Source organism: Gorilla gorilla, chromosome 13 (assembly GCF_029281585.2).
Source record: "Gorilla gorilla gorilla isolate KB3781 chromosome 13, NHGRI_mGorGor1-v2.1_pri, whole genome shotgun sequence".
Taxonomy (NCBI): Eukaryota; Metazoa; Chordata; class Mammalia; order Primates; family Hominidae; genus Gorilla; species Gorilla gorilla.
Window position 1 is genome coordinate 113,392,980 of NC_073237.2, and position 12,068 is coordinate 113,405,047.

The following is a 12,068-nucleotide window of genomic DNA, read 5'->3' on the forward strand; positions in this document are numbered from 1 at the left end:
TAATTCTGTTCAACCTCTTCCCACCTGAGTAACACTAAGATGGTCATATAACCTCCCTAGGCATACATGACCTTTAAATTTTTATGTGTCCCTTAAATCTGAGGATAATAACTGGATCTACTTCATGAGGTAATAGAATGAAACAAGGTAATACCTTGCAAAGTACTTAGCACAGGACCTGGCACTTAGCAACTCTTCCGTAAACATTTCTAATCATTACCAGTGTTATTGCAACCATTGGGAGGTTTGAAAAACAGGATCTATAGGATGCACTGACATGTGTCCACGCCCCTCCCTGGGAAGCCTGCAATCATCCATTGCTCTTCTCCAGATAAGTGGCAATGGCTCTAAGATGTAGCTCAAGTAGCACCTCCTTAAGACACCTTCTTCCCATCTCCAGCTTGAGATACTTGTGTGCCCATCGGTGTCTCCACAGATCTAGGACAATCCCATTATGAATCATTCACACTGAGTTTCATCATTTATTGACTTGGCATGTCCCACCACCACTAAGCTGGAGAAGGCCAGAGATGGTGTTTTATCTGTCTCTCCACCCCAGTATCTGAGCATGCCACAGAGAGTATGATATGCAAACGTTTGTTGACCACGGGAGGAAAAAAAAATGAAGGAGAAAAGGAAGGAAGAAAGGGAAGAAGCAGAACACTATATAAGAATAAAAGAGTGGTGTTATTAACGCATTTTAACCATCTATCTTCCTTCTTCTAGTCAAGGGAGGCCAACCCCCCTAATAGTCTACCTTTTCCTTACCTAGCCTTACCTGCCAAGACCCTATTCCAACCCTAAGGTTTTTTTTATACATATTAAAGCTGCAAACAGTGAGGAAAAGTCACAACATTCTCATAATCATAACTACCCTCACAGTTGACAAAATACTTTTAAATGAATCAGCCCACTAATACTCTTTGAAGGAGGGAGTATTAGCATGTTTTTAGATTAAAAAAACCGCTGAAGTTTAGGAGGGGAATTAATATACCCAAGGTCACAAAACTAGAAAGCAGATGAACAGGTCTGGAATGCACATCTCCTGGGCCACAGATCAATCCACTTAATGTCTTTACCATACTACCTTCTTTCTCCTGTGGATTGCTCCACTGCCTCATTATACACTATTTTGCAAACCTTAAGCCAATAATTATGGAACAACTAACTCTATAGACTTGAAGTCAATCTCATCAAAGCTCCCACCCAGCATTCTCTCTTTCCGTTCTAAAAGTCAAAGTGGCCTTCTGTTCACAACAACAGAACGGAATTATTAATGAGAGAAAATTGAGTTTGCCTACTCCTTGCAACAACCCTCTGCCCCAGTTCCTGGGAACATATTTTTGGACTCAATCTGCTATCAAAACACAGAAATTAGTCTCCAATTTTGGACGTCAAACTCAGTTATCTCTTTTGTTATGAAGGAAAATTAGTAATGATTCATTCTGGTTGGAAGCCAAGCTAACATCTTAGCACAGAGTGTCATTAAAAATCCCAATCCCACTGGCTGCTGTGGTATCTTTAAAAGCGTGAACATGTTCAGCTGCTTAGAATGGTTTTTCTGGGTTTGTTCTCCCCCAAGCCGCTTGTCACTTTAACCTGGGGATCAGTTACTATTTAAGGCAGAAAATGGCTTAAATTTTTTTTCTTCCATGGTTTTATGGATTTAGACATTCCTAATGAAGAGATTTGAAGAAAAAAAAAAAAGAATTCTACTCTAGGGGGTATCCACAGCTCCCAGCCATTGCCGAGCAAGTTGGCCATTAAGTACAAGAAAAAGAAGAAGGGAAAAAAAGTTTTCACAGTTTATAATTATATTACCAATTTCATTACAGATCTCATTTTAATTCTGACTGAAGCCTAGCCTTGCCTTCTCCCTGTACTCTCTCACGTATAGTTATTAAGTCTGGGTTGGAGTTCAAGCTATTCTCCCTGATTTCTGCATATTAATATGGTTTATTGGTATTTCATTGCCACCTCCCCTATGGGGGTTCTGAATCTCAGCCCAATTTATATTTCCCCTCTTTCTGGGCTCTGGGATGAAGCTTGTTTCATTTTGGTGTTGAGGAGGGGTGTGTGAATTTGATTGGAGTTTATTTTTGGGGATGGGAGCAACATCCTTGGGGAGTGAAGTCAATCATAGAAGAAGAGGCAGCCTCAGACCTCCTGCACTGTCATTCTTTTTGATGTACCTTCTTAGGGCATCTGGGTCCACCGTCGGTCCTCCCTTACTTTGTTTTTTACAGACATAATTTCTTATATGCCTACTGAGTCAGAATCCCTGTTAGGCATCACAATAAGTTAGAACATGAATAAGCTGTGATCCTTGCCCTTGAAAAAATTTAAGTCTAACCATTGAACTAACTTTACAAAAAAATTCAGTGAAAGCCTTTTAGGGAGCATCAAGTATGTTTTGGATCCTGTCCCAGGTTCTGAACATAATGTGAAAAACAAATGTAATCTCTATCCTTATGGAACTTGAAACCTAGCAAGAGAGAACAACATTAACTAGATAAATTTAAAATTCTACATTGAAATAAATATAATACAGAAAAAAAGCAGGGCTCAAGGAGAATGATTCATAAGGGAGCTAACAGAGGCATTACCCTAGGGTAAATGAGAGAAACTAGAGATGTGGGAAGAAGTTTTCAGGCAAAGAAAACACCACGTGCAAAGGGCCTGAGGCAGGAGGCAACAGAGAAATTTAAGAGCCAATATAGGGAGAGGTGGTGTGACGTAAGACTGGAAAGGCAGGCAGGGGCCTGACCTTGCAAGGATGCAAAGGCCACAATAAGAAGTTCAGTCTTCAAAACAAGTAAAAAAGAAGACAATAAACAGATTTATGGAAAGTATGACACGTATGTAATACATGTATGCGATGTTTTGATATTTTTATTGTAAAAGATGGCTCTGTTTGCATTGTTAATAAAAGATAGGAGAGAGCCTAGACTTAAAGCAGGAGGCCAGTTTGCAGGACTGTGGCAGTTGTCTCAATGACACATATGTAACAGTAACAGTAATAGGAGTTAGACTGAAGTCATTAGAAAGGCACAAATATAGTTCTAGGTAATGTTCATGAGAGGTGATATTATTTGTCTCTAAGGATTCATTGAAGAAGGTTTTCTAGAGGAGGGAGCAAACTAAGTTATGCCTTAGAGATGGGTGAGACTGCCATATATGGAAATATACGATGGAGAGGAATGTACAAGCAAAGGTATATAGAGAGGCAGATACCAGGTAGGACAGTCTATTTGTCTAAACAGCATCAAGGCTGTGCAAATGAGTTAACAAAGAAAAAGACAGAAGCCATATTGTACAGAACTTCCACCCATAAGCATGTTCCACAGTATTCAAAGATCTGCAGTCAACATGGAGCATTTTAAAACAAAGCCTGGGATGATTTCATAGAGCAGGATGTCCAAGGAACTACTCGTTTTAAAGAAAGTGCTTGGCAGTTTGTGGCTAAGGATCCACTTACAATGTGGTGTCATTTTCCCTTCTAAGAATTGAAAATACTCCTTCCATGTATTCAAATCACTGCAAACTAGTTCTGAAGCCAATTATGGACCTCTTTCCTCTCTAACAGAACAAAGCCATGCATTAGCTCACTCTTCTGGGATGGAGGACATCAAGTAGGGATGAGAGCAAATAAATGTAGGCAAGTGTTATTATTCACAATTTTATGCTCAAAACCACCTACATGTGTGGCATATTAGTGAACCATGCCATCCCAATGTGTGGGCATTTATACTTGATGATTTCATGGGCTAAGAAGCCATACCCAAATCCCAAATATCTCAGTCATAGGGAACAGAGAAGACTTGGATATCAACTTAGTTCAACCTAAAAGATGATGTTAACCATTTAAAATAACCTGAATAAAAAGACATTTTAGCATAGGTATTTTGATGCAACAATCATATCAATATACAAAATTGTGTGTGTCTGTGAGTTTAGCTAAGTAACATATTCAAGAGACACAGACATCCCTTGTTTTCACCCATTTCTGAGCCTACGCAAAGAATTGGTGACACTCTGTGTGAAGTACTAAGGAATAAAGAAACATATTCTAAAAGTCCTAAAAAATTAAGTGCTTTTAAAATTTACAGTTTGATAATATGGCTCCAAAACAAAATATCATGTATTCAAACCAAACGCTTCTCTTCCCCTCTCTTCTACAGCTTTGTAAAAATGTGGTCATCTATTCTCAGGAGATTTTCTATTATGGGGAACACATTACCTTGCAATGACCCCCTTCCAATATTAAGAAAATATTATTACAACTTCTAACATTTATATAATTTATTGAACCATTACTAGGTCTTAGGTATTGAGCTAAAAGCTTTACGAGCATTATTTCACTTATTCTTCACAATAACTTTATGAGATAAGTACTGCTATTATCCCCAATTTATAGATAATGTAACTGAAGCTTAAAATGTTTAAGTAACTAGCACAAGTCACACAGTCAACAGCAGAGGAAGACGTTTCCAAACCAAGGCTTCATCTTCTCCCATCCCTGACCATACTCATTACCCATACATCTCTCTAGTTTTGCTTCCTTAGGACTTCCAGAACTAGCCAGCTCTCTTCAAAATAAATAATAATTATCCTGGTCTCCTCTCTGGAAGCTTAGAGCATAGAAGAACCTTAGACTGGGGGCTCAGGTAGACTTAAGTTTTCATACCACGTCATCTATGTGTTAATCTCGTAAAACCACCTAGCATCCCTGAGCCCCACTTTTCATGTACGCAAAATGAGGATACTAAATCCAGACTCTCAATTTTGCTATGAGAACTGAAGGAAGAACCCTGTGTAAAGTGCTTTGTGTGCTACTCAATAGATAACAGACAAACTCAATAGATAACAGACAAACTCAGTAATAGTAGGTTCTCTTCCTCTCTAGGTTCCTTCAACGCTTGTTATTGAATGAATGTCTTCCATCCTTTCCTTAAGAGGTCATTAGGTATCTACAGTGCTTTTTCAATCTTTTGGCTGCCAAATCCTCTCACTTGAATAACTTCCAATGTATAACAAGTCTTGGAACAATACAGGGAATTCTAGGTGGACTGTTACCTGCCTACACTGGAGTGGAACCATCTCACCTACTTCACCTAGATAGCTTGTTCCTTTAAAAGCAGACTCTTCTATTGGCTGACCACATTGGGTGAATATATGCCCACTTACATTGGGAACCTCAGTAGATGCATAAACTAGCATCTCAGCTAAGAAAGGTGTTTAATATTAACCAATAACTATTTCTCAATGAGGCTAACTGCATGGCAATTTTGATGAGGTCCAAACCTGTGTGATCAGGGTTAGTATGTTATAAACCTTAAGAACAGACCACTCACATTATATCCAATGCTAATGATAGTTACTGGAGTTATGCTATGAGGCAGCTCCATTAGTAGGGCATTGATAAAGTCAAAGGTGGAGGAAACCAAAGACCCTTATTAAAGATGCTTATAATGATTCCAAGGGGTCTGAAGTGATCACATATGTTAGATGGAAAAAAAGTAACACTTAAAGAATTATTGACACAGCTCTCGAAGCCTTGATAAGTGACCACCTAGAGAGTTCTTGTAAAGAATATTAATATGTGGGCTCTACCCTCAGAGAATCTGACTCACTGGTTCTGGGAATTATCTCCCCAGATGACCTAAATGCAGATGATTTGTAGTTCACAGCTGGATAAACAACGCTAGCTTAAGTCCGTTTAGATGCAAACATGTTCCATTTCTTCAGTGTGTGCTTAGGAGGGCAAAAAGCCACTGATGGCTTTGAAGAAGCCCAGATAAAAGAAGGGGTGAGATTTGCCAAGGGTTTGGATAGGAACTGTGTCAGAACTCTTGCCAGCTGGGCTCTGGACAAGTGCTATGTCATAATGACCTTTTCTTTATAATCGACAGTAAGCATTGAGTATAACTATGCAGTAACACAAGGGCAGAATTCATTTTCTCCTGGAAGACAGGACCCATTACTCAGCCCCATCCAATGATCCAGCACCACGGACAGCTCAATGTGTAATGGTAGCTGAGAGCTCTCTCTACTAAGAAGGGCCAGCACCTTGGCAGCTTGGAACTCATGGGGGTGACTGAAAAAGGATGAAAGCTGCCCTGGCTTTGGTCCCTGGGAGACCTGGTCTCAAATGGAGCTTCTTGCACTTGACATGAGCTGCCCTCATCCTGACAGACCTCATTGAGACTTTGTTTTTATTGTTTTTTAAAACTTTGCCAGTCTTAAGGGGCCAGTATTATGATGTGGGTGAATACATATATGTAAAATATCATAGAATTGTGCACTTTCCATCTGTGTTTGTCACTACATTTATGTTAGGTTGTAACACATTTATAAATATCAATGCTAAGGGATGACATGGGTTCAAGAAAATAGGCACTATTATCACTTTCCCTCTCATCCCCCTATGTAATACCCTCATATCTCCAGAAATCAGAGCTGGAAACTCCAGTAGTACAATTTATAAAATCAATTTTCTAGATCCTTCTCTACTCCTACAGAAGATTTGATTCTACTCCCCTTCATATCCCAGTTTCTGTATCTGCCAAAGGTGGATAATAAAGACCACTTTGGAGAGCTGTTGGAGGAATGAGATGAGCAGCACTGATAGAGTTTCTGCCAAAGGAGGCATTGGGATCATGCTGGGGAAGGTGAGCTTGATTGGGATTACCAGACAGCCATCCACCTGGCTTCAAATGCTGGATGCTCCCAGGATTCCTGCCGAGCCCCAAAGATGGAGGAGTTTTAAGTGTGAAAGTCACTTTTGGCTGGAACAGAGCATATAATGTATTCCCTCTTCCATTCACCTCACTGAGAGTAGCTAAATTCACCTATTTAGTTTTCTATATTTTCTTGCCTTGCCATATTCCAGCTTCTGAAGTCTCTTTCTCTACAAACTGTTTTAATAATAACAGTAATAACAGCTACCGTTTGTTGGGCTATCACAATGTTTTAGACACTCTACTAGGCATTTATACACATTATAACGTTCAATCATCCCATAATAATCCTTATTTTACAGATAGGTGAGAAAAATGAGACTCAGGTAGCTAACTTGACTCTTCTATGTTTCACAGTAACTAAGCAACAAAATTGAGATCCAAACCAAAACTTACTTCATTTGAAAGGACACATTCCTACCAAGATACTATGGCATGTAAGGGATGGAGATTCCATTATGCCTGGAGACTAAGATACTGTGGACAAGGTCTTCCCAATGCTGTCTTCTAAGCTTGCTCCATCGCATCTCCAGGATGTGTATACTCCGTAGTTATTTCTCTTTTTCTTTTGTATTAATTATATTTTCTTATTTTCTGGATGCTTGATGCTCTGGCATCTGAGCCTCCTGACTGGGGAGAGCCCTCCCCTCCAGGGATAGTCATATCTTAGAGAAAGCAAAAGACTTGTCCAGGGAGCATCCCTTTCATATGAAAATTAACCAATCCAGAACCTACACTCCAATCATCTCCTCTATATGGCTTATACACATTGGGAAGGAATATTCTCTCCCTTCATCCCCCTAGGGCCAGATACCAGGCAATCGGGAGCAGTTCTGAAACCCCAGAGCCTGCTAAAGTTATTCAAATTGGCCAATCTCAAATCTGTCTACCCTGCTTACACTGCCTCACCCATTTCTTCCTGCAATAACCATAATACACGCTCTTTCCCCTGCTTTCCACTTGGTCCCTCTGCCTGCTGATAGATACGGGTGCTTTCCCACATGGACTGCATGGTGTGCTGTGCATTGTGTATCTGAGATCTGTTAGTATGAAAACTGCTTGTTTCACAACAGTCCTTTTGGCATCTGCAGACAAATCCTGGGTACATTTTAAAACTTCACAGGTATATTTTAAAACATCTTTGATTTCTATGCATCATCTGCCTTAGTTTTCCTTGATTCAGTATCTGTTGTGTGCTTAGAGATCTACCAGAAGGATTCTATAGAACAATGAACAACTCAGCTTTAATTCAGGCAACATTCATCCACTGGACACATATTTGCTGAATATCCATTATGGACCAGGCACTGTGCTTATCAATGGGAATAGAATATTTCTCCCCAAAGACATAATTCCTGCCCTCACAGAGATTCCAGTCTAGAGGCAGAAACAGACAATTCCACAGGCTGCTATAAAATTTTAAGTTTATGACATTGGGCACACTGAGAAAGGGCACCTTTTAATTCACCACACTTTGGTCTATCCTTCCAAATCACCAAGATGGTTTGCAACTGTCTTGGGTAATCACTTGATTTTGCTATTTCCTAGCTGTTCACCATTTCTCAGCCACATGCTGTCTGAAAATTTGATGACCATGATAAAAAGTAGGTGTTGTAGTCTTCAGAATACTCCTATGAGGTAGGTACTACTATTATCCACATTTTATAGATGGACAGACAGAGGCTCAGAGAGGGGAATTCACTTGGCTATCGAAGAGGCAGACAAAGGAGCAAGTATTTAGATTAATGTTTGTAGTATTCCAAAGCCTGTGCTCTTAGCCATTAAACAGTTTCATCTTGAGCAAGTTATTTTCTCAGGGATTCCATTTCTACATGTATGAAAATAAATATGTAAAACTTGAAAGCCTTTAAGTCTTAACATTCTACAATTAATGTGTAGTGACAGCTGAGAGATGAAGGGTGGGGACATGCATTCTGTAGAATTTAATACTTGCTCTGTTGTTTTTTTCTACCTCAGCGTTCATCACTCCTACTCCTCCAATGCCATTTTCTGGCCACTTCCAGGTTCTGACAATTCTTCTAGCTGCATAATCCATCAAACAATTTGCTTCTGTAAATTCTGTTCCTTCTGCTTTCCTACAGCATTCCCTGCCATCTCCCCCACCACATATTTACTTGTCTTATGTGCACATATGACTCACTAAAGATGAGCCAAAGTCTTGTACATAGGTCTGAAAATCAACTGAATGTAAATGAAATAAGAGATATAAGTTCTGAATGTATATGAACTGATTTGCAGTCCAAGTGAAAAACAAGTAGGGGCTTCTGCACTACGGTGAAGTGGGAACAATCAGGATGCATTAATAGAAGTTTGAGTGTTTCAGAGAATGGTGGTAAAATTCCACTTTGCTCTGGTCAAAATATACTGAAGGGATGGTGCTAAGTTCTGAATACCAAAACTTAACGGAAATAAAATCAAATTTCACTGAAGAAAGACTGGCAAATAGAGGGTAAGGATCTCAAAAACATTCTATACATATCAAAATGCAAAATGTTTTTAAAGAATTAATGGTACTAATATGGTGCTACAAGTCAGAAAGTTTATTGCGTCTACAGAGCACTAACTGGAAGGAGGCACAAGGAAACCGTATGAGGTGCTGGAAATATTCTATGATTTTATCTGTGTAGATTCATATGGAATCTTGTTACATGTCCTTATCACAAAAAAATTATAGTGAGAAGACACTTTTAGAGGTGATGGCTATGTTTATGGCATTCCTTATGGTGATGATTTCATGGGTATTTACTTATCTTCAAACTCATCAAGACATATACATTTTAAAAAGTGTAAAATGTATACAATTTTTAAAGTGTAAAAAGTTCTAAAACTAAAAATTTATTAAGTTGCACAGTTAAGGTATGCCTTCTTTATTATAATTATGCCAAACTTCAATACAGCTAAAGACGGTGATGCCATGTGAGAAGTGTTTGAGAAACAGATGCCAACATATCCTGGAATGTGTAAACTGGGACAACTTTTCTGGAGGGCACTTTAGCAATAGATAGTAACCACCTTAATCAGGGTCTTGGACCATGCTTTGCTAATGACTATGGTGGCAACAGTGTCTCATTAATTCAATTTAATTGGGTGAAAAGTAAATGCTAGACTATAAGACACCTGTATATTTACAGGGAATGAGCATATGAATATTATCCAAGACATTCAGGAAATTCCAATAAAACTCATACAGTCTTCCTTGTCATATGATTCTAATTAGCAAATACTGTTTGGGGGGCATTTTTATTTGAAATGGATCCACAGTCATAAATGTCAGTAGGTTCTCTGAAGTAGCTCAATCTTTCTGTATTCACATTTGAATTCTTCCTTTATTTTTAAAACTTTATCGTTGCTCATAAGTTAAAAGTAGTCTTTATTGGATAAAGAAAATGTGGTACACACACACCATGGAATACTATGAAGCCATAAAAAGGAATGAGTTCATGTCCTTTGTAGGGACATGGATAAAACTGGAAACCATCATCCTCAACAAACTAACACAGGAACAGAAAACCAAACACCACATGTTCTCACTCATAAGTGGGAGCTGAACAATGAGAACACATGGACACAGGGAGGGGAACATCACACATTGGGGCCTGTTGGGGGTTGGGGAGAAAGGGGATGGAGCACAAATACCTGATGCATGCGGGGCTTAAAAGCTAGATGATGGGTTGATAGGTGCAGCAAACCACCATGGCACATGTATACCTATGCAACAAACCTGCATGTTCAGCACATGTATCCCCGAACTTAGAGTAAAAGGAAAAAAAAATTAAAAAAAAAAATAAAAGCAGTCTTTAATTTAATTCAAATAATCCAGACTACAAAGGATAAGATCCTCTTCTAAAGTCTTTAGATGCTCCTTTTTTTCCCCCTGTAATATATGTAATAGTAATTCTAAGGTTTGGCCATACACAGAAACCTTTGACCAGTCAGGGGTGCAAGGTGCTGAGTGGGTGTGGAGCACCTGCAATGCTCGGCTCTTACCATCTGCTATGAAGTGCTCGGGCACATGCAGAGTCACCTTCACGGTGAGTGGACAAGACATCTGGCTGCCACACACCATGGCCAGGATGCAGGAACTCACAGCAATCAGTGTCAGGGCTGTCTTGTTCACTGGGCTTTTCAGCAAACCTGGTAACAAGAACACACACAAAGACACAAAATTCCATGAGGTGAGGAAATGGGAGTGGCATCAAGTTTGGGAATTCTATTATTTTCCAGTTGGGAATCTGAAAAAAGAAAAGAAAAGAAAAAAAAAGAAAAAGACATGTTTTCTAACCTTTGTGCCTGCTATGACACCTCAGTGGGCCCTCTTTGGGCCTTGGTTTAACACTCCGCAAAATGGGCTTCTTATGATTCCTTTGGGTAAGCATAAAAGAAGCAGGCTTCCTGAAACTCATGGCAATTTTCACTCCTCCCTTCCCACTTCGGTTGGTCATTCTTGATAACAATTAGATGATATTAAGCCCTCCATTCTCCTTAGAGGCAAGTGAGAAGATACCATGCTGTTAAATTCAGTAGAGTCTAGTGAAATAAGCATGGGCTTTGGAGTTAGATCATTCTGGATTCAAATTTGGGCTTTGGCCCTCATTGGCTGTGTGATCTCCATTTTCCAAACCTCAGTTTCTTTCTTTCTTTTTCTTTTTGTTTGAGACGGAGTCTCGCTTTGTCGCCCAGGCTAGAGTGCAGTGGCACAATCCCGGCTCACCGTAACCTCCGCCACACGGGTTCAAGTGATTCTCCTGCTTCAGCCTCCTGAGTAGCTGGGATTACAGACACCCAGCACTAAGCCCAGCTAATTTTTGTATTTTTAGTAGAGACGGGTTTTCACCATGTTGGCCAGGCTGGTCTGGAACTCCTGACCACAGGTGATCCACCCGCCTCAGCCTCCCAAAGTGCTGGGATTACAGGCATAAGCCACCACTTCAGTTTCTTTATATATAACACGAAGATAATAAATATCTCACAGGGTTCTTGTGACAATTACACAGCATGATTTGTATATAATGCCTGTCATTTAGAAGAGTTTCACGGTTAGAAGCTGATCAGTTCAAATGAATTTCACAAGCCTTTACTGAGCAGCTACTATGTGAGACACATACAGAGCAGAAGAATAATCTCTCCTCTTCAGGAGTTTATAGGCTAGGGGGAAAAGTCAAGCTTATCCATAGCTAATTAGATTCTAACACAAGTTGTGTTACGACCTAGAAGAGAGGGCAAAGAGTACGGGGGGTGGTTTTGCCTCTGAAAATTAAAGACAATTTTATGGATATAATAGGAAAAGTAGATTGGATCTGCACAGCT

The 12,068-nt window shown here is 39.6% G+C and overlaps 1 protein-coding gene across 5 annotated transcripts in view; it reads right to left on the reverse strand.

Moving 5' to 3' along the window:
• ASTN2 (astrotactin 2) overlaps nt 1–12,068 on the reverse strand; it is a 983,906-nt gene that overhangs the window by 601,282 nt on the left and 370,556 nt on the right. For all 5 annotated transcript variants that reach the window (XM_031014728.3, XM_031014726.3, XM_031014725.3 and 2 more), the window contains one exon: nt 10,749–10,895. In XM_031014728.3, coding sequence (XP_030870588.3) covers nt 10,749–10,895 — 147 coding nt within the window. The remainder of the gene's footprint in view (nt 1–10,748; nt 10,896–12,068) is intronic.